Source organism: Sceloporus undulatus, chromosome 6 (assembly GCF_019175285.1).
Source record: "Sceloporus undulatus isolate JIND9_A2432 ecotype Alabama chromosome 6, SceUnd_v1.1, whole genome shotgun sequence".
Classification (NCBI taxonomy): domain Eukaryota; kingdom Metazoa; phylum Chordata; class Lepidosauria; order Squamata; family Phrynosomatidae; genus Sceloporus; species Sceloporus undulatus.
The window spans coordinates 150,695,767-150,718,915 of record NC_056527.1 but is presented as its reverse complement, the minus strand read 5'-3'; the positions used below and the strand labels follow the sequence as shown (position 1 = coordinate 150,718,915).

The window sequence follows — 23,149 nt, the reverse complement described above, 5'->3', positions numbered from 1 at the left end:
GAGCTGAATCCAAGGAGGTAGTTTAATAGCACACCAAACTGCAAATCTTACAGTTCCATAGCACTGAGCCATGATTAAAATACTGTTTTCTATATTCTTCAGTAGATGGTGGTATTATCCTTTAGAGACTGTGGTCAAGTGATGATAAGGTCTTAAGTCTATGAATGCAAAAATTCTCCCTTTTGTACAAAATGTGGCTGAAGAAAATGGCAGGTCAGTTCCAAACGGAGGTTGCAGCTACACTGCAGAATAAATGCAGTTTGACACCACTTTAGCTGCGATGGCTCAGTGCCATGGAACGATGGGATCTGTAGTTTTGGGAGACATTTAACCTCCTCTGTCAGAGAGCTCTGGTGCCCCAAGAAGCTACAAATCCCAGGATTCTTTAAGTTGGGGCCATGACAAGTTAAAGCGATATCAAGCTGTATTAATTTTGCAGTGTGCCCAATATTTGTTCCAGCTTCCTGGTCAGGATTTGTGGTTCCTATATCTTTGCAGACTTGTGGCTCCCATATCACTGTTGATATATAAAATTGCTCCAATGGACCAAGAGGAAAAGAGAGGAAGAGAAAGGCTGAGAAGAAAAAACAACCCCGCCACGTTCTCCAGCTCCATTTTACGGGAATCCGAGCAAGAAATTCAATTCCACTCCTTTTGAAAGGGCCTTGCTTCTCATTTGGCTGGTCTGGAGATCAATGCTAGGCAAAAATGAATATCGGAGAGGAATGAGGCAGGGAATCAAATAAGTATCTGAGAGAAAAGGGGAAGGGCATCAATTTTATGCTGAAAAGAGAAAGAAGAAGAGTTGCTGAGGACAAATGAGAAACCTAGCCCTGAAGCACAATGGATGCGGCAAAAGAGGCAAAGACAAGAAAGTTCGGAAACCATTTTGTCTGCTTAGAGCTGCTGTGGAATGGTTCGGCAGATGCCCAAAAGGGACATTACTCCCCTTGGATGGAATAAAAGTGTAGTTAAGTAGATCACACAACTGACCTTTGGCCCCAGAGCCCCCCAAGTATGTGACTCAGAGGAGAAAAGATGTTTTGGGTCCCATTTGTAGTTGTTGTGTGCCTTCAGGTCGTTCCCAACTTATGGGGATCCTAAGGCAAACCTATCATGGGTTTTTCTTGGCAAGATTTATTTATTGTTATTATTATTATTATTATTATTAAACTTTATTTATAAAGCGCTGTAGGTTTACACAGCGCTGTACATAAAATAGAATAAAATAAAATGGACCTGCGAGTGGCATACATTCTAGAAAATGGAATATAATACAAAATTAATCCACAGTCTCATTCAACAAAAATATACAAACCACAGATTAAAATCCATACCTGCAGCATTTCAAAGATGAACACTGGGACATGTGTGGCCAGCGACATCAGATGGCAAAAGTTAATAGAGATTGCGTCTCCCTTACCCTTAATTCCCAAACCCCAAATATCCCAAAATCCAAAACTGTCCACATGGGTGGCTGAGAGAGTGACACCTTTGTTTTCTAATGGTTTAGTGTACACACACTTCGTTTCATGCACAACATTATTTAAAATATTGTGTATAAAAGATGTGTTTGAAACATAAATGAATGTCGTGTTTAGCAATGGGTCTCCATCTCTGAGATACCTCATTGTGTAAATGCAAATATTCCAAAATGCAACAAACTCCAAAATCCAAAACACATCTGGTCCCAAAGATTTTGGATCAGGAAGACTCAGCCTGCAATGAGGAAGAACAGACAAGCTTTGAAAGTCTGCAGAGGTTTGCTTTTGTCGGAGTCTATTGGGAAGGGCAAGATTCTTCTTTCTTTTCTACTATCTCTAGTAGCCTTTGAAAGCATAGTAGTAGCCTTTGCAACATGCAGGCAACCAAAACCACAATAGTTCAGAATGACAAATCTTCCTAAATCTGTCTTCACTGATGAATGCAAAGCATTACTTACAGACTCTTAAGTATGTCTGTCTGTTGTGTGCTTATTTCCAGGTTGCACGGGCGTTACCACGAACTGGCACCCCACGTGGTACCCATGGACTATACCAGGAACCCAGATGTTAGAGTACCTATGCAGCTGATAATAAACATGCCAGAGCTAAAGGTAATGCATTTCCAAATGAGAAGAACCCATATGTTCTTCCTTGGTAGGCCCTCTACCATAAAATCCTTGGTGGCAGAACTCTGTTTGGCCATGAGAATGCGTTAGGTTTGGGAAGAATGTTTGAAATCCTTCCATAAATGGTCAAAAATACATTTGTCATAAGAGTTTAGAAATCCTGTTCTGGAGAAGAGCCTGGCGTGATGAGGATTTTCACAGTCCAAAACCGATTCTTTGCAATACTATTTGCTCTTCCAAAAAACCTTTGTGTGAATCTTGCACTCACTCGGTCTCCAATTACAGCATTATCTGTGCAGGAATATTTCTGCTGTAATTGCGAAATGAGTGGGAAAATCACACTTGGTTTTATGAACACAGCCTTGCGAAGAAAATTTGTTTTGTTTCTTTGTGCAATAAAAATAGCAGCATGTGAATTTCGCACAGAAAAAGTCCTGAAATGCAAATAGTCTTCAAGCACTGCATAATTTATGAAGGCTTTCTCAGTGCAGGACGAAAGTTGCTAAAATGACTCACTGCTTCCTTTGAAAATGGACTCAGTGAAGAACAATATCCCCAGGATGTGCTTTTCCAGAGGGTGAGACTGAGGATTAAGATGCACAACAACAACAGCAAAGGATTCTCTACTCCGTCTTTGATCATAGTTGTTCCCTTTGCATCTGTCTGTAAAGCAGAGTTGGGAATCATGTGGCCCTCTGGAGATTGTTGGACTGCAACCCCCAGCATTCCTCACCATGGATTAGGAATTGCAATCCAGCAACAGCTGCATGATCCTCACTGCTGCTGTAGATTTTCCATCCCCTCTTCATAGTATGGATAATACTGGAGAATTGAGGCTAATTCCAACTCTTAGCCCCAAGTAGAGTAGATCCATTGAGTCAATGGGAATTTGGTAAGGCAACCACATCCCAATTGGTTCAGTGGGTCTGCTCCAGTTGGGGCTAACTGTTGGATCGAGTCCATGGATGGGAAGGGAAATGGCAGAATACAGTACATGGTTAAAGCGGTGTTAAGCTGCACTGTTTTTGTTTTTTACCTGTGAGAAGACATCTCTAGGTCCTCCAGTGCAATTCTGTGCTCAACATCCACCAGAGGATGGCCATAGAATAACACTGGAGGACCTACAAATGCCTAAAGAAGTGGGTCTAGTTCCTCCAGCATGACTCCATGGTCAACTTCCAACAGAGTCATGCTGGAGGACCTAGAGATTCCTAGAGAGAACGTATCAATTATATCCACAAATAATCAAGCCCGCAAAAGTCAATGCTGCAAATGTGGAGAGCTGGCTGTAATTGAACGTCAATAAGAATAATGGAATTGGACTTTGAAGCTCTCTTCTTACTGGAATTAGCCACAAAAAGTAGTTGTGCAGATCATAGCACATAGCTTGCTCAAGGTTTTAGCTTTAATACTTCACTGAGTGTTGGAAAGTGAGATGTGATTTGCTTTGATACAAAAGGGCCAGTGGACCTTCAAAACTCATCAGACCTTTTGCCCCTGAGCCATGCTGAATGTGTGATGAAGGGAATGGGAAACAAATTGAGGGCAGTGAAAGGTTTACTACTAATCTATAAACCTTTGAGTGATATACCAAGGATGATTATTCTTCCACAATGAGACTTTCATTTTTTAAAAAAAACCTATTGAGATGTAACACAGAAACGTTAATTTGTCCCATTCAGTCAGTGTAGCCAATGGCGAGGAATGCTAGAAAGTGGAACCCAAGACCATCAGGAGTCTCACCTCATCCCTAAACTCTAGTTTACAATATCTAGCTACTTTTTGAGTTCCCGGGATTTTTCTGTTAGGTCATTTGATGCCATTGCCTCTTTTGCAACATGGGTACCCCATGTCTCTCCTTTGCCCCATTTTCCCTTCCCTCTTCCATAGTGATGAAAGGCTTAACCTTACCTTTGTCCATAGCGTCCCATCAAGTCATTGGATCCTGGTTACTCTGACCTCCTCACAACCCTGAGGATTACTTTACATCCTATCTATGGCCTTGTAACTTCATATATTCCTAGGGCGATGAGCATCTCAGGACAGTATGCAGGAGTCTAGATTCCTTGATTCAGTCAACAGTTGAGACGGACAACTAATGAGTTAATTTTAGTGTTGGGTTTTGTGAGAAGGTCGGGGATGAAAGGAGGCCTTGACTTTGCACTGGGGTCGATTAGGGATCACACTGGTATGGGAGTGGTGCCAACAGATCATTGGTGGTATATATATGTAGATTTTTAGCCTTGTCACAGCTTTGTAGCATAGATACATCTCAAGATGCAGCTCATGAAATGATCTGCTCAAGTGCCATGTCATTGCAGGGATGTGGGACCATTGGCTGGGGTCTCTATATGAAACCAGAGTTCTTCTGGACCTTGAAGAACTCCCTTAATGTTTGGACTAAGCTCTGGAGTAGATTCACTGCCCCACTGACATGGGAGCTGGTAGATGGTGCTATTCAGAGGTAATTTCCTTCCCATCATACCATCTCCATGGTGTTGTCCTCCATGGTAGAAGCATCTGACTCCCAGGTTCATAACACACAATACTCAATAGCACCATGCTAGTCCTTCCAGAAGTATGACCCATAAAGTAGCCATAAAACAGAAAGCAGTTGATCCCCAAATCCTCAAATGATGCAGTGTTCCAACTCTTGGAAACAAATCTAGCTTCCTTCCAAATAAAATGGTGGACTTAAGCAAACATTCCACCTTGCTTTAAAAAGAGTGATGTTTAATTTCTTGGGTTTTTAAAAAAATACTACTAAGGTTCAACGGTTGGAAAATTTTACACAGTACTCACATGCGGACCAGGTTCATTACCTGCTTTTAAGTGTCCTGAATTCATCAGTTTGCAAACTGCTGTCACAGTAACTGGATCCAGTGGTAATGTACTCTCTTGTAAGGGAAACCAGTTGCTATCAGTGCGCAATATAGAAAGAGGAGAGACTGCCGGAGCCATGGTGAGACTGCTCTTTGAACGCTGTGCCTCTGCACACACATTACAACTGTTCAGGTAGCTTCAGTCCATGTTCTCATCTGGGCAAAGTAGGAGAAACCAAACTCTCTTCTCTATTTCCCAGCAATGGAAGCAGCATGCACTGTTTACCGAGATTGGAAAGTTACTGTCTTGGAGTATGATTCCCAGGATCTGGTGGCTATGATGTCTGAGAGACTCTCAGAACAGTAGCTTGGAAAAAAGTAACTTTCCCAAGGTTCAGTCATTTCACACCAGCCTAGCCCCATCAGTTGTGTTGTCTAAAGGATGATGAACATGGATGGAGGTCTAGAATATGAAGAATAGTCTTTTTAGCAACCAGCAGTATCTGCAGGACTCTTCTCCAGCCCCACATCTCAAATGAATTGATGCTCTTCCTATCCACTTTCTTCACTGTCCAGCTTTCACACCATACATAGAAAAATGGAAATTTAATTCAGTGACATGGACCATCCTAACTTTGGCATCTCGACCCTTGAGGATCTTGCTTAGTTCTTGACTGCAACCTCCATTCTGACTAAGGATTGAACCAAGTCATGGCAAATCTTGAATTATTATTTCAATGTCTTCATTGTCTGCTTTTCTGCAGGAAAATCCCTTCCGGGAAAGGATTGTCCACTCTTTTTCGGAGGTTGAAGATGGGAGCCTGAGCTTCAATGATTTTGTCGACATGTTCTCCGCACTCAGCGAAACGGCTCCCCGAGAGCTCAAAGCAACCTATGCCTTTAAGGTCTATGGTAAGGGCTTGGAATGGCATCTGATGTGAAAAGTGGCCAGCATTGTTGTAATAAAAAACAAGGATGACAACCAGCGCATTGCAAAATGCTCTGTTGTGTCCAGTCCAGCATATCTATACACACAACTACTGTATAAGCTGATCTCATGGACAAGTCTAGGGCAGGTTTTAGGGCCAAAGTTATGGATGTTGATATGACCCATGGAAAAGTTGAGGGTAAAACTTAGGGGCATGTAACAAAGGATGCAAAGGCCAAAGCAAGGGAAAATGATGCCCAAAAACGTAAAATAGTCTGGGAGGCATAACTGTTTTTGCTCACCCTAAAGGCTGAATGGATGAGGAAGGAACTATAGTAAATGATGGCTGTGAGATGTATGTGGAAGGAAATGAAGTGGGTCTAAAAAATGCACATATCAAAAAGTATGTAAAAGCAAGAGTTAAGGTGCAGTACAAGTGCTTATCAAAGTTGTAATCTGCCTTGGGTCCATATTGGTTGAAAGGTGGGATATAACTCAAATTAATGAACAATAAAAGACTTTTTCCCATGATCAGTCTTGAAATAACATTCAACTTTCTCTCCAGTTGGCTTTTGCCCATGAAATGTGAGTGACAATTGGTTCTTTCCCTCAAGGAAGAAAATGTCTTGAGACAACTTGGGTTATTGTTAGACAACTGAAGACTGGATCACTGTATTCCAGATCAACCAGGGATCTGTCAGTAGATCCAGGTATATCTTAGGCCCATGCCAGCATTATGCAGCAAATGATTTTTTAAAAAATAAATAAAGCTCAGGCTGTTGCCACACTGCAGAATTAATGCAGTTTGGCACCACTTCAACTGCCATGACTCCATCCTATGGAATCCTGGGATTTGCAGTTTCTTGTGGTACCAGAGCTCTCTGACTGTTGCTGCTGCAGTGTGCCTTCAAGTAGTTTCCAACTTATGGTGACCCTAAGATGAAGCTCTCATGGGATTTTTTTGGCCAGCTTTGTTCGGAGGTTTGCCATTGCCTTCCCCTGAGGCTGAGAGAGTGTGACTTGCCTAAGGTCACTCAGTGGGTTTCATGGCCCAGCTGGAAATCGAACCCTTGTCTACAGAGTCGTAGCCCAATGCTCAGACCACTATGCCCCATTGGTTCTCTACGGAGAAGGCTAAATATCTCAGAAGAGTACAAATCCCAGAGGTCCATAGCATTGAGTCATGGAAGTTAATGTGGTGTCAAACTCCATTAATTCTGCAGCATGGTTGCTTCTTGGAAGCTCTTGACTGGTGCCATAAAAAGCCATCAGCAAAAGAAGTACTGAATGTAGAACTGATCTAGCATCACCAATGGCTTTCAAAGCCCATTAAAATGTTGTTCTTGCTTTTATGAGTGGAGAGGGGGCATGCCAGTTCCCCAAACCTATTTTTCTTTTAAGACCCCAACACAGTTTCCTTATTACAGAATGACGGGGCGCCTGAATTTTTGCAAATCAATCCACGTTGACAGCTTTACTGCCTATTACCCAAGCTGCTAAATGTCATCCTGCAGCTTTATAATTCAATAGAGCCCATGCTAATCCTGCTTATTGGGCCAAGGACAATAAAATAAATGCTTGCAATGGCCTTTTAATCACCATCCTATTAAAGGTTTGTAGGATTGTGCACCAAGCCCTTGATATGGGAGATGGGGAAATGCCATCTTTTCCTGCTGTTTTGCAAAGCTGGATGGATGCATTTCAGACAGACAGATATATTTGTTTTCTGTTGTGTGTCATTCCAGCATCAAAAAGTGGCTCTTTTTCTTTTGGAATGTTATTTATTATAATTTTACAAATGTATAAAAAGCATATTCATCAGATAGTTAACAGGCGATTATATATTATACACATACAAAATATAACACTCCTCTTAGAAGTTTCTACTAAATGGCTTCCTTCTCCACTATCTTGCACCTAATCTACTCATCTTCTCTATTCCTGATTTGAAATATAACTTATGTTATATTTAACACAGTCCTCTTAGAACCTTTTCTATCTTGCAATTTAATTTATTTGCTCGTATACTGTATAAACCATTATACAAGTTCCCGCATCTTACAGCCACCTTGTTTTGCAATATTCCATTCTCTCTCAATTATATCTACTCTACATCTGTATGATTTCAATAAGAAGTTAATTTATCCATTTCTGTCGTTTCCAAGAGTCTTAGTAACCATTCAAGAAAAGAAATATTGACGAGTCTTACTATATTTAATATCAGCGGCCAGAATGAGAATAGCACAATACTGGAAAAAGAGGCTCTTTTAGTTTAGGATGACACTGGAGGAGAAGGTATTCCGATTAACAAATACTCTCTCCTCCAATCTTTTCATGTTTAGATTTTAACTGCGACAACTTCATCTGCAAATCTGATCTGGAGCAAACCCTCAACAAGCTGACAAAGGAGGACCTCACGGAAGAAGAGGTCACCTTGGTTTGCGAGAAGGTCATTGAAGAAGCTGACATGGATGCCGATGGCAAGCTTGGCTATTCCGATTTTGAAAACATGATTTCCAAAGCTCCAGATTTTCTCAGGTTAGAGGAATTGGCATGTCTCCCTCTTCGCCAAAAAACTCTTCTGGGTCTGATGCATGAGAGCATTGGTACTATTGGTTTGCAAAGGGATCTTGTAGCACCTTTGAGACTCACTGAAAGACTGGTAACCTGAACTTGCGTAGACTTGAGTCTACTTCCTCGGATGCATCTCATGCTACCTTTCTTTCAGTTATTCTCAAAGGTGCTACAAGATCCCTTGCATACTGGTTTTCCAGACTAACATGGCTATGTCTTTGAATTTTGGCACTATTGCGTTGTCTTGCAGATGGGGGAAAAGAAAGAATGAGGCATGAACAGAAATGGCATTAGGATAAGCCAACATTGCAAGACATCAGTATCCATAAAATGGGGTGGGTCACCTTTTTGTTTCTGACAAGGGTCACTTTCTTTTGTGTATAACTGACCATCTTACATAGATGGTGCTTGGGGCTAAGGCCACTGATGGACAAGGCAAGAGGCAGAATTAGCTGAGTCCTTGCCTTCTCTTTTTCTTACTTTCTGCCATCCTCCTCTTTCTCTCCTCCATTTCTTTCTCTTCCCTCCATCTTCTTCTCTGTCTACTTGGCTGCTAAGGAAAGGACAGATCACTCTTGCAGACTGATAATTTTTTAAAAGGCTTTTGACACCGAGTCCCATTTTTGGGAAAAAGGCAAAAGAAAAGGGACAATGTTAAAGTCATTTTTCTTTTTACAGATTAGCATTGTCACTTTTCTACTCCTTTGTGATTTATTTTTACAGCTTTGCCTGATGAAGAAGCCAGTGAGACTTTGAAAACCTGCATGATGCCTTTTCTGTATGTGGGTGGATTTGGGGTTTTGTTGCATTTTGCTGCAACCATCCCTGACCAAGGCTGCATCTGCACTGCAGAAACAATCCAGTTTGACACCACTTTAACTGCCATGGCTCAGTGCCATGGACTTGTGGGAATTGTTGCTTGTTGTGGCACCAAAGCTCTCCGATGGAGAAGGCTAAATGTCTCACAAAACTACAAATCCCAGAATTCTATAGCATTGAGCCATGGCAGTGAAAGTGGTGTCAACCTGGATTATTACCGCAGTGTGGATGAAGCATATATCACAAACAGTTCTTTTTGCCCAGAAACAATTCTTGGTCTTCTTCTTCATCCAAAATACAGGGCTGGCGCTTTCCTCCTCCTCTTGCAATCTATGAGATGCATGGTTTCATTTACTCCATAAAAGAGGGAGAGCTGGCGCCAGAGCGACTTGTCCTTCTTTGAATTACTGTCCCGCTGGTTCTGTATACTGTTACTTTCATTACTCCTTGTAATATCAGACAGCTCCAACTCGATGCATTTCAGCTGTCCCTGTTTATATCTCACAGGGAATGCATCGGATCTTCATTTCCTCTCTGTATCCTTGGGCTCCGTACAGACAGGCCAAAATAAAGCTGCTTTGGGTCACTTTGGAGGTATGCTATTTAAATGATAGCATAAGGACTGGATCAGGGCTTTGGCGTGGCTTCTGGACTCTTAGGACGCATGCATTATTTAAACAGCATACCTCCAAAGTGACCCGAAGCAGCTTTATTTTAGCCTGTCTGTATGGGCCCTTGGTTACTTTACACCCATTGATATCCTTTATGGTAGTTTTTATCCCCAATACAAAGAGACATAGGTCAGAATCCCTATGGGAATCGCTGGATATTTTTGTCAAAGAGACAGTGTTGCTGTTCAGTTCAAAGGTAGAAAAGTGGAGTTGTGCATGCAGCGCTATTGTGCATCTAGGTCCATGCACTGAGTTGCACATTGGGTTGTAGATTTCGTTGAGCAACACAAACAATGCAACACAAGGGTTGGGTTGCACAGTTGATGCACAACTCTACATGCAGAGATTTATGTTATGTGAACAAATGTAGGACTTTGGCCATAGACTGTTTTCTGACACTCTGTTGTTGAAGGGAATATATATATTCAAAGCTTTTTTAAAGGGGATCAAAAAACCTCAATCCATCTGCTTTCATAGTTGATCGGGGCAGAGGAAATTGTCCCTGCTGGACTGAGTCCCAGAAAATGGATAAGCTGTAAATGACGGAGGCAATTGCTGGTTCAGAAAAATCCGATCCGATTTTTCCACTTTTGAAAAAAAAAATGTTATCATTTTGAGGCTGCTTATATTTTAATGGAACCATTAGCACTCAGAGCTGGCGGTGGCTAAGTGTTCTGTTCTACAAGACTGGCTACGTTTCCCACAGGAAATTGTTTTATATAAATCATTGTGGAAGCCGAAACGCTTTTTCTGTGTGTGTTTTGCTAAAACACACACACGCACAAAACCTTGCAGATCTGTACAGTTTCGTGCAGATGAAAGAGCAAGCAATTTCAGAGAGAGAGAGAGAGAGAGACATAGTGTCTTGGATGTCATGGCTGCCATGTTAACATCGGATGCTTGACTACTGCTATGTGTTGCATGGAGAGTCAGCCAGCAACCTCTCCTGATAGCATATGAAGACCAAAGTGCGCAAAGGACTTTTGGTTCCTGGTTTTGGGTAAATTTTCACATTCATGCTCAAGATATGACAGAGTGTGCAACCTGAGAGTTTGGACCTCTCCAAAGATGTACAAAATGCTTAACACACAGGGTCCATCCACATTGTAAAAATAATGTAGTTTGACACCACTTTGGCTGCATCTGACCTGCAGAATTAATGCAGTTTGACACCACTTCAACTGCTATGGCTTCATGCTATGGGATTCTGGGATTTGTAGTAAGTTGTGGCACCAGAATTCTCCAACAGAGAAGGCTAAATATCTCACAGAACTGCAAACCCCAGAATCCTATAGCACTGCACCATGGCAGATGAAGCGGTGTCAAACTGCATTAATTCTGCAGTACGGATTAGACCAGAGATGGTGAAGCAACAAATGATTTAATCCATAGCGCTGAACTGGATGAACCTTTGGTTGGGTTTGGTGAAGCTGAGCTTCCACTCTTCTTTTTTCTCATCTCTCCTTTTTCATTTTTTAAATCTCTCCACAGCACCTTCCATATACGAATCTGAATTCTGTGGGCTGAACAACTGGACTGAACATTCGTCCATCTTCTTAGCACCTCAGGCACCATGGAGGCCTCTGAATTCTTCCATCAAAGGACTAATGTCATCTTGGACCATCGCAGTGATGGAGCATCACCATTTTCCATGATCTTTGGGATACCTGTGGAAGTGTTGTCGGTTTTCTGTGGGTATGTGTTTGAAACTCATCACCGTTGGCCAGCAATGTTGGTACCTGAATGGCCATTAGGTCCTCCTTCAAGGAACAAATCAATTGGATGCTCTTCCATGGATTTGCCTCCCTGTGATTTTTATATTTGTAAAGATTTGATAATGTTGTCCCTCCAGGCAAAAAAGGAAGAGTGAGCAAGAAAATACATGGACTGTCCAAGACATGGATGGATTCCAAACAAGAACAATCCCTTGCCTTAAAGGAAGATATCTCAATGGTTGCAGAGCACAGCAAAAGGTCTGTTTGCAGCAGGGAAATGGGATGGGTTTCTGTATCGCTGTTGGAAAAGGTGGAAAAGGACATGTCTGCCGAATGTGCCACCGGACTGTCTTAGTTGTTTAAACAACTGGTGGAATGCTCATATCCTTAATGATACTTGAAACATTTTCCTTGAAAAGAAAACAACTATAACAACCCACATCATGTACATTAATGATTCATTTCTCCTCCAAATGGACTCTTTGGGGTTGCTTCTTCAGCATCCAAGGAAGGTCATGTTTCTTCTCATATCCTGATTCAATTATTGCAAAAAACAGATTGCAAAAAAATCCAAAACAAAACACAAAACCCAGGACAAAAAGTCAAGACCAAACCATGAACACACACATATTCCTGTAAAGGAATTATCCAGATGGATTGCAAAAAAAGAAAAGTAAGGCAAACCCAGGACTAAACCCAGGAAACTTTTCACTAGTCCAAAAAAACCCTCTTGCTTATCGGAGAAAGCCAGCTATGCAAACTTCCTTCTCAAATGCATGATACCCATGCTCCGTCTTTGCACCCGTTTCCCTCTCTCAAAAACCAGACTCTTTACTTACTTTATTTCAGTCCGGTCTTGGATGAAAACTGTGGCATGGTGACAATCACACATGAACTACTGTTCTCAAACAGTTCTTCTAGAAGGGCTCTGATACTACATATTTGTGGCTTCTGTATCCAAGGCATCCGTGATTAAAATGTCCACTGATTTTATGATACCTGGTGGGTTTTTGGCTCGAACAGCAGCCAGAGATTTGGGACTCGAACCTAACTGATGGAAACGAACACGTTTTATACTTCATTTTGATGTATTTATTGGTAGTATGCTCTCCAGACAGTGTGGATGGTACTTCTCTTCTTCCTGTGTCCATTGTCAAAAGGATGGTGAATCTGATCTGGCTTGTAGTCCAAACTTTGAAGGAACTATTTTGAGATCCTATCTCAGAATAGGATCAGGACCTTAGACAGCTCTCTTAAAGTTTGGACTAAAACACACAGAACAGATATTGGAGCCACCAGCACCTACTGTTTTCTGCCTGCTTTTATCTTCACAACAGCCCTGTGTGATAGACCAGGTTGAGACAGAGAAGGAGAAGGATTGACTGGCCCAAAGTTGTTGGAGCAATTTTGGAAAATTTGGAGTTGGGGATTGGATAGCGGAGGGACTGAGCTGCTTTCATCTCCATCCAGATTTGGCTGGTTTTGGAGGTGAAAAACAATGCTTGAAAATCAGGACAAATGTTGATGTTGGAAAGGGTTTAGATTCACAAAAGTGAGTCTAAAATGGGCCTTCGGTAGCCCATGTGCAGTACTTTGCTCATCCTTGGAAGGACTGTCAGCTTCCATGTCAGGGGTCCAACAAATCTGATTTTTACTCTAAGCTTCAAAGGAACTATCCAAGGTATTGAACACAATGCAGCCAGGGTTCAGTATTCTGGACAGCTCCATTAAAGCCTGGGATCAATAAAAACCCAGAGCGAATTCAGCATCCCACTGACATGGAAGCCCACCAGCTGCCGCTGGATGTTGAGAATGATAGCCTGCTACCAAGAAATGGAGGTGTTTGGTTTCTTTTTATGCAGAAAGGGTAGAAAAAATGGGGAAGGACCTCTTGGTTTCTCCTGCCTGCCCTGCAGCTGGCGAAATGAATCAAGCCATTAAGAAAAACATAAGTGGCTCTTCTTGAATGGGTTTTTTTCCCCTCCTGTCTGCTTCTAATTCATCTCCATTTGATGTCACACGGGAGCCAGAGTCGCAGGGCAAACTGGAAAGGGCAGACTGGAGTCAAGGGCAAACTTTAAGCTGCCATCCTCAGATTTATTCTGCCTTTGCAAAGGACTTATAATAAACCCTGGGACTGCTGAGATAGTCAATCTCAGAAGGGTTATTTTTTTCCTTGTTTAAAAAGTCATTGTTGGAGCTGAATCAGAAGCATAGGGGAGAAGAGGAGGTAAAGCTACTGATAATATTTTAATTTAGAGAGGAATGAAACCTCTGGATAGTTTCAATCTAACTTGCACTATTATAACATGATGGAGATTGGGAGTTTATCCTGTGAACATCCTGGAAAAATCGTGTAATTACACGAAACAATTTTACATGACGTCGCACAAAACCCACCATTAAAGTGGTCACAGAGAAGCATCAACACTCATCTTTTAACTTTCGGGATTTCAGCGACAATGCATTTCTGATATCACATGTGATCATCAATCGTGCAATTACTTGCCATTTTCGCTTTATTTGTAGGATGCTTTAAATGAGCTTTAATCTCTCTTTAATGCCAAAATTAGCCCCAATGTGATAAACTCCTTGGAAGCGAGGAAAGAGTATAGCAGCAGTTGGTTAAGCAAGTGCGGTGAACCTTTGGCTCCCTAGATGTTTTGGACTATAACTCTCAGAATGGCTGGTGGTAGCTGATGCTGGAAGCTATAGTCCAAAACTTTGCCCCTTCCCAATTCCATGTTCCTGCTGTTAAGCACAGTATGGTTCTTAATGCTGATACTTTGCAAAGAAGCACCTTGAAAACCATAAAGCTGAGAGCTTTATGTGTAAGTGCTTAGAAGAGGGCATGGAACATTCCCATGAAAAACAGGCACCCCATGTGTGAGAAAGACTAACCTACTTCACATACTATGATACTTTATAACATCATAGGTATAACATCTTTGGACATGGAAAGAGGCATTTCTTATGACTCCAGCGGTCGCTGATTCTCACTGGCGATCTTCAGGGCAGATGTGGGCTCAACGCAACTTTTTCGATGGCCGCATTCAGAATTTAGTCTTCTTGTCCGTAAAGAAGAACCTTCTGGGTTTGTCAATCTGCCGGGAGAATTAAGCACAATAGCATTTTGTATGGGGATAAAAGAGAAGTGGTTCTGAATAATAGTAACAACAACAGTAAGCTTAGATGACTGATGTGCCAGTCCTGGAATTCCAGCAGAATTGAAGGCAATGAGAGAGAAAAGATTGTGAAATACGGAGGTCCAAAACACACTGCAGAAATAATCCAGTTTGAGACGGGGAATCCTGGGAATTGTCGTTTATTGTGGCACCAGACGTCTCTGAGCGTGAAGGCTAAATGTCTCATAAAACCACAGTTCCCAGGATTCCCTGGTTGGAGCCAGAGCAGTTAAAGCGGTCTCAAACTTGATTATTTCTGCAGTGTGATTTGGGCCTGAGATTACAAATTGAGATCCAGAGCCTCTGGGCAAAGGAAATAACTGGTGAGAGTCGATGTGGCAGATTGGTTTAAGTGTTGGACAATGACTCAAGAGACTAAGGTTCAAATCCCTGCTCAACCATGGAAACCCACTGGGCAACACTGAGCACTTCCAACTCTCTTTCAGAACCAATCTTGCCCAATTTATCCTATCTAGTAAACAGCTGCAGCAGCTTAAATGAAGGTTTTTCGGGGCATTTGATCATTGGGCAGTTGGCAGAGAATCGCAACTTCTACAACCACCACAATGTGAGCAAAGCAAAAATAAGCTGGACTTACTCCTTCGTAGGTCACTAACAGGATGCCAGGTGTTGCTTCTGGGTTTTGCTAGGGATCTGCAAGGTTAGCAACCCAAGAGGCTGCATCTATACTGCAGAATTAATGCACTTTGAAACTGCTTTAACTGCCATGGCTCAATGAAATGGACTTCTGGGACTAGTAGTTTTGTGAGATGGTTGGCCTTCTCTCTCTGAGAGCTCTGGCGCCCCAAAGACTACACATCCCAGGATTCCATAGCCTTGGCAGTTAAAGCGGTGTCAAACTGCATTAATTCTGCAGTGTGGATGTAGTGAAGTTTTCCTAGTATTATCAGCATTAGTAGTTATATTTCCAAGTGCTCCTGAGAACTAGATTAGTGGTTGAGAAAAAAAAAAAGGAAATTGGGTTGGGGTTGGGGAGTGGACAGATATTTGTTTTAACTTTCTCAAGGGAAATAAGGATTTGGCTTTCTGATACCTTTTGGCTTGGCTTGGCCTCGGTCCCTTTTGCAGGGCTGAAGGGAATTTGTTCATAGGTGTTCTCCATGGTAGGAACATGCTTTCTCGATGGCGAGATTTTGGTGACATTATCAGGGACCTTTCTGCATGGATTCTCAGGACAGGGCTGCATCTTTGATGGTCTCCCACTCTTTGGAGAAACCCAGTCATAACTCAGTTTGGGTTTTGTTGGCAAGGCCTTGGAAAGCTTTTCTGAATCGTGCTCATGGGTGACGCCCTTCAGCCGCCCGAAAGAGACCTGTTCGTACATATTGCTTGTCTTGTCACAGGTAGACACCGTCGCATAATGGGACTTCATCTTGTTGATCTGGCCATACATGGTCTCCCTCGGTGAATCAGGCAAAGTTTTTGGATGGTTTGGCTTTGGAGGATCTTTGTCAATCGCAAGAGAGGTGGCGTATGTGGCAGACGGCAGCTGTGACCCTTGCGGCTCCATGGAGGTATTTGGTTTATTCGGTAACTTAGGAGATAGCTTTGGAGGAGTTGAAGAGGGAGAACTTAGTGTTGTCTTCTTTGGTGGAGTGATAGAGAACTGTCCGCTCAAGGGCTCAGGAAGCATCCAGACGCTCTTCTCTTGGTCCAGGTCAATTTCAGAATAAATTGTTTCTAAGTGAACGGTTTCTCTGAGATTGATTTTTTTACTGTAAAATCTATCGGATTGCTTAGCCGTTGTAAACAGGGTGGTTGTTTTCTTTCTGCAAGATGAGGAGGTACCTTGCTCTGGTCCGTCAGGTCTCTGTGGACCATCTATGATACCTTTGTATGGTTTTTCCGGCACCTCTGAACTTCTGTTGTTTTGTTGGTGTATCTTGAGTTCTGCACAGAAAACATTCCCTTCACCACTTACGAAGTCATCCTCAAAGGACTCCGAGAGCAGCAGGTTGCTCCTGGCTGGAACTGGTGGGGCATCATCAGGGTCCTGTTATGAGAAGGGAGGGAAAGGTAGAAAGAAGGAAGATGATGATGAAGATGAACAGAAAGCAGGAGGAGAAAGAGGAGAAGGGGGAAGAAGATGATGAGAACGGAGAAAGAGGAGGAGGAAGATGATGAATGGGGAGCAAGATGATGATGATGATGATGATGAGGAGGAGGAGGAGGAGGAGGAGGAGGAGAGGAAAATGGATAATAAGAGAGAGAAGAGATGAGGAGGAGAAGAATAGGAAAAAGGAGGAGGAGAAGAAGGAAGAAAGCGAGGGATGAGGAAGAAGATAAAGAGAAAGAGGCAGAGGAAAAAGTGAATGTAGAGGAGGAAGGAAGAAGAAGGAGAGGAAGAAGGAGAAGGAGAGGGAAAAGGAGAAGGAAAGGAAGAAGGATATATTTATTGATTAGTTCTTGAATATAGGTATCAGGGTATGGTAATAGAGTTCTAAGTAACCTTCTGGATTTAACTAAAGGTCCCACCTAGTCCGGTATCCTGCTTGCCACAGTGGTCTCTAGCTGTCTGTTTCCTCTGAACAGTGTGTTTGAAAGTGGCATCCCCCTATAACTATACATAGATTTTGCAGCATTGGTTGAGGGAGGAAAGGGGTCAACCTCTGGAGCAGTGGTTCTCAACCTTCCTAATGCTGCGACCCTTTAATACAGTTCCTCATGTTGTGGTGACCTCCACCCATAAAATTATTTTCGTCTCAGTTCCCAAGAAGTATGTGTTTTCTGATGGTCTTAGGCAACCCTTCTGAAAGTGTCAAGGGGTCGTGACCCACAGGTTGAGAACCACTGCTCTAGAGGTTGATGGACATTAAATCCCATCACCCTTAGCCAACAGAAGCAATGATCTACAGAGGATGGCAGCTCACTAACATCTGGAGAGATGTATATTCTTCCTCCTTGGCTTAGCTCTTTCTCTCACCATATCAAACCTACCTCTGGACTCAGATCTGGCTTCTCTTTTGATAAAGACTTCTTTTGCTCCTGAAGCTTCTTCCCCTGTTTTTTGGGCTGGTTGCTGGTATTCGCCTTTGCTGGAATGGGTGAGCTGCCAGATACCTGCCTGGTCAGCATTGGGGCACCTGTGGAACTCTGCTTGGAAGATGTCTGCTGCTCCAAAGAGATTTTGTCATACACACTTGTTTCCTCTTGCTGCAAAAGGGTAGGGGGAAATGGCATGGAAAGAAACATAAATGTCAAATGAAGTAACACCACCTCCAACAACAGTAATTTCACATAGACGCAAAGATCCAACATCATCTCAGAGTAGCATAAATATAAGCTTGTGGAGTTATGCTGTGCTAGCACCATGCAGTTTCTATATTGAATTCCACCGTTGCACAACGCATGAGAAAAGGTAAACGCACAATGTGCAGAGGCAGAGCACAGCTATAGCTGCGTCATTGCACATCTGCAATGGTTCTTTGCAAGGAACTCTGCTCCTACCACCATCAGCTGTACATTTCTGTTCCATGTTGCCCAAAAAAGTCACTTCACATGAGTAGTACATAGGCTTGCCCGATGTCCCTTATTCTGGAGTAAGAAATATTGTTCATTATAGGGCTGATGGTGGGTGTCCCTTATACAAAGGATGTAGCTATGGATTGCTATAGTTATAAAATGTAGGCCATGATGTAGAATCATGGCCTATCTATCTATCTATCTATCTATCACCTATTTTTCTTCTATATATAGTATATATATGACACATCTTGAGCCAATGGGATCTTGACTTACCATTCAGTTAGCAACTCAATGGGTCTACTCTAGTTGGGACTAAGTAACAGGTTCAAGCCATAATTAATATATTGTGAAGGGCCTGGGGGGACCTTATAGAAGGGATGTAGCTAGGGATTGATCTAGTTACAAAATGTAGACCATGATGTGGAATCATGGCCTGCCTATCTCTCTCTCTCTCTCCCTATCATATATATGTATGTATATATTGGCTTGAATCCTAATTGTCAGTCCCTGCTAGGATACACCTCTTGAGCCAATGGAATGTTGACTTACCATTCAGTTAGCAACTCAATGGGTCTACTCTAGCTGGGACTAAGCAATAGGTTCAAGCAATAATGTATATATTGTGAAGGGTCTGGGGGTAATGAGGGCAATTTCAGTCCTCCTCCAAAAGTGTGTTCGCTCTGAAATATCCTTTATACAAAATGATATCATCCTCTTGAGCCTTCTTGTAGCAGAGTCCTCCATTTTGGAGCTGAATTTTTTTCAGCCAAGTGGAGAGGGGCTGGGGAATTTAGGGACAGCTATGGATCACATGAGGTTGGGGAATATATTTGCAGAATGCATGCAGGACGTGTGGGGTAGATACATCCCACCTCTTTAAGCAGCATACTGTATTGGTGAATTGGGTTTTGACTTACTTTTGAACAGGCCACAGTAAGTTTTTCACTAAAAGGCTCGATTTCGGTCCTTTGGTAGTAACTGATCAGCTCAGCCAGGCTGGGATGGGTCTGGGTGTCCCCTGAGATGGCATAGTATCCATTCCGCTGGTGGCTGATGACAAAATGTCGGCATCGGTCTTTTCCCCTGCAGTCAAGACACACGCACCCCAATGGAGACAAGTTACAAAAGGAGGTTCCAACAACATTAAGAAAAGCTTCCTGATGGTGAGGATTCTCTTTCATTGGAGATCTTGATCCCAAGGTTGGAAGGCCTCCTCTCAGGGGCACTGGGGCAGTAGGTTCCTGCAACACTATGCCCTTCCAGCTCTGTGATTCCACAAGAAACGTTCAATACTTTCTAGTGAAGAATGCCTACTGCTGCTTTTGAATGCAACAACCAAAGGTAAGTATGTGTCGGGAGTCAAGGATTCTGAAGTTATCTCTGGACAGAGTATTATACCCAAAGATCGCTGCTGATTTCAGGGCAAGTTAAAAGCAGAGGTGGGCAAAATGGGTTACAGGTCTGTTTTTACAACTTCGAGGAAAATAAAATTGTTTTCAATTTTTTGCCCCATATGTTTCCAAACAACCTCTAGGTAGCATTGGAGAACATTTCACTCCACCTTTTGCCCCCTTGGGCCATTTTGGCCACAGGAGAGGCCTTTTGTAAAGAAAAAGAGGTGAGCATGAAGTGCGCACCTGTAAAATGGGCTCCTTACTCTCTGGATGGCTGATATCCAGTAAGAAAGGTTTGAGTGGTTTGAGCAAGGAGTCACTAGTTAGCTACACAAATAAGGCAGTTGCACAATTCAGTAGCATATATAGAATTTCTGCCATCATCACACCATCATCTAAATATGATACAGATACAGTTAAAAGTACACAGGGCACAAAAGTTAAAATAGAATAAAAATTAGGACCATTAATAATAATAATAATAATAATAATAATAATAGAATTAGAACCATTAAGAATTAAAATTAAAATTAGAATCAATAAAATTAGAATCATTAATAATAATAATAAAATTTGAATTAGAACCATTAATAAAAAAAATTAAATTAAAATTAGAACCAATAAAGTTAGAACCAATAATAATAATAATAATAATAATTTATATGCCGCCTCTCCCGCAGGATTGAGGTGGCTTACAATATCGAATAAAATACAATATAAAATATAACATATTAAAAATACCTTCTCTTACTTCCCTTCCCTCCCCGACGATACTATAATGAAATATCAGAAATAATTAAAACAATTAAAATAATCAAACTATCAAGCCAGTCAGAGACAAAAGGGTATGCCCATTAAATGTGACCATTAAAACAGAACGACAAGAAGTACAGTACATTATAAAATGCTGTTTCCTATGCAGGAAATGCTGTTTTTAGTACAAATAAACCAGGTGCAAATTTTGCACACGAATAACCCCCAGTTAAAGCATTTTCAGCGCAGGAAATGATACGTTCATGCATAAAATATATAATGTCTTTTTGTAGCAAGAGTTCTGCGCCCCGCACAGAAAATTCTATTTTCTGTTCCAAAAACCATGTGCATATTTCAGACATGATAATGAAATATGAAATGAAGTAAGATTTCTGACGGTCAATGACCCGCACAAAACAATACAATACAGTACAGTATCATACAATGTCCAATAGAAAAAAACACACAATGCAAGCATACAATACAAATGCAAAAAGGAATAAAGCTTGGAGATGCATCAAACAAGGGTCGATAGGTACCATAATAAGTAATATTGTACATCCAGTTGTACCCATTTTCTCAGTAATTCAGAAGCCGAATAAATTCTAAAAACTATATAATAAAATACCTATTCAAATAGAAAAGATGGTCATTAAAATTAAAATCAAAACACCGTTCTGCGAAGGATAAGTTCCGAACTATGAAGGTTCTCATCCAGATTCATCTTCTCAGTCTTTCTCAACCTTTGAAAAAAACATGTTTTTCAGGCCCGTTTTGCAAATATTCATGTGCATTTAACTATGCGATGACTATCACTCAACAATTGAGTCACTGGGTCTACTTTAATTGGGGCTAATCAATAGTCATGGTTTTACAAAAGTAACTTTCCCAGGCTCTATTCCCCCCCCCATGCTTTTGATTTCACTATTTCCAACAAAGAAGCACTAGAAATCTAGACCACTGACCTTTTGGGTGAGAAGCAACCCGAAATCATGTCCAGTCCCCAGAGATGAGTTGGATTCGGAGCAATGGCAGCGGAAGTGGAAAAAAGGAAGAGACTGGACCCATCATAAGGAAGTGGATACACACTTATCTCTCTTTTTTTGCATCTGACCACAAATGTGTCGTGGGGACAAGAAGACTCTCACAAAGAGACTCGCTCAGGACTTTTTATGCATTACCAAGCTGGGTTTTTGCATGTATTTCATCCTTGGCCTTTGATTGACAAGCTCCAGTAGCTTCTTTTTTCCCATAGAGTCCAGGGAGCAGATATGTTTTGTTGCCACAGTGCCAAGGGCCCCTTTCACTGCTTTCCAAGCTCTAGAAAAAGGGTGACCAATTGGGTCAGGCATCTTTGCATGCAGAGATGTATTGGGTTGCACATCGGAATATGCATTCAGCTGCATATCTGGTTGCTCATGCATGAAATGGTGCATTGAACTGCACGCTTAACTGCACATGTAGTTGCTTTCCAAGCTCTAGAAAAAGGGCGGTCAATTGGGTCAGGCATCTGTGGATGTAGAGGCGCACTGGTATGCAGATGGAACTGAATATGCATTCAGATGCATATTTGGTTGCTCATGCATGAAATGGTGCATTGAACTGCACATTCAATTGCACATTTGGTTGCACACCCAACTGTGCATTCATTTGCACAGTTGGGCATTCAGTCTTGCAATACTGCCATGCAATGTAAGGGCTGCATGGCACAATCAATGCATAAATGCACATGCAGATATTTAGGTTAAGCAACCCTGATGTACGAACATAGCTCAATGATGGCTTGTGCAGTAATGGTTGTAGGCATGTGCCCAGACAGTGACACACTCCAAGAGGGGAGGGAAGTCGAGTCTAAAGACTTACCGATAGGAGAGAATGTAGCCAAAGGATCTTTCGTTCAATCTGATAAGAAAACAGCCAAGATCTTGGTCTTTCAGGAGCTCCTCAGCTTGCCTGTTACAAAGAGAGGGTTTTCCAGATTGTTATGGCTTGATCTGCTGCATTAGCCACACTTGTCTACTCTCTGTCTACTCTTGGGAAAATTACCATGCTAGCTGGGGGATTCTGGGTGTTGTAGTCCAAGGATGAGGCCCTGTTTAACATATGTAGAGCATAAATGCCTATCAACATAGGTACCTGGTGGTACTAGGACAGTGATGGTGAACCTTTTCGAGGCCGAGTGCCCAAACTGCAACCCAAAACCCACTTATTTATTGCAAAGTGCTATGTCTCTCTGGATTTCTAGTAACAAACTCTGGCAAACACTGTGCTGGGGTGACGGCACATGTGCCCACAGAGAAGGCTCTGAGTGCCACCTCTGGCACGCGTGCCATAGGTTCGCCATCACTGTACTAGGAGGATTGTTGTGTGCCTTCAAGTTGATCCCGACTTATGGCAACCCTAAGGCAATCCTATCATGGGGTTTTCTGGGGCTGAGAGTATGTGACTCACCTAAGGATGCTTTGATTGAGAGTTCCTGCATGGCAAAATGGGGTTGAACTGGATGGCCCTTGTGGTCTCTTCCAACTCTATGGTTCTAGTGGGTTTCCATTGGCTGAGAGGGGAATCGAACCTTGATCTCACAGTCCAATGCTCACACTGCTACAAGTTGGCAATGAACTGAAGGCACACAACAACAAATGAGGAAAGTTGATGTAGACTACTAGCCAGAACATTGAAACAACCGCTATAA

At 42.1% G+C, this 23,149-nt stretch overlaps 3 protein-coding genes across 4 annotated transcripts in view; 1 reads left to right on the top strand and 2 right to left on the bottom strand.

The window, feature by feature from the left end:
- Nucleotides 1-12,656, top strand: part of CIB2 (calcium and integrin binding family member 2) — a 24,868-nt gene extending 12,212 nt beyond the window's left edge. For both annotated transcript variants that reach the window (XM_042471463.1, XM_042471462.1), the window contains 4 exons: nucleotides 1,984-2,095; nucleotides 5,697-5,844; nucleotides 8,203-8,398; nucleotides 11,416-12,656. In XM_042471463.1, coding sequence (XP_042327397.1) covers nucleotides 1,984-2,095; nucleotides 5,697-5,844; nucleotides 8,203-8,398; nucleotides 11,416-11,437 — 478 coding nt within the window. In that variant the 3' untranslated portion in view covers nucleotides 11,438-12,656. The remainder of the gene's footprint in view (nucleotides 1-1,983; nucleotides 2,096-5,696; nucleotides 5,845-8,202; nucleotides 8,399-11,415) is intronic.
- Nucleotides 12,657-14,641: 1,985 nt separating this feature from the next.
- LOC121932842 (SH2 domain-containing protein 7-like) lies at nucleotides 14,642-16,794 on the bottom strand. Its single transcript, XM_042471854.1, has 2 exons — nucleotides 15,879-16,794; nucleotides 14,642-14,743 (listed from the first exon to the last, which is right to left on the bottom strand). Exons 1-2 carry the CDS (start codon nucleotides 16,476-16,478, stop codon nucleotides 14,693-14,695), a joined length of 651 nt encoding a protein of 216 aa, XP_042327788.1. The 5' UTR covers nucleotides 16,479-16,794; the 3' UTR covers nucleotides 14,642-14,692.
- Nucleotides 16,582-21,490, bottom strand: SH2D7 (SH2 domain containing 7). Its single transcript, XM_042473995.1, has 5 exons — nucleotides 21,423-21,490; nucleotides 19,228-19,393; nucleotides 17,783-17,998; nucleotides 16,767-16,838; nucleotides 16,582-16,614 (listed from the first exon to the last, which is right to left on the bottom strand). Exons 1-5 carry the CDS (start codon nucleotides 21,449-21,451, stop codon nucleotides 16,582-16,584), a joined length of 516 nt encoding a protein of 171 aa, XP_042329929.1. The 5' UTR covers nucleotides 21,452-21,490.
- Nucleotides 21,491-23,149: the final 1,659 nt, after the last annotated feature.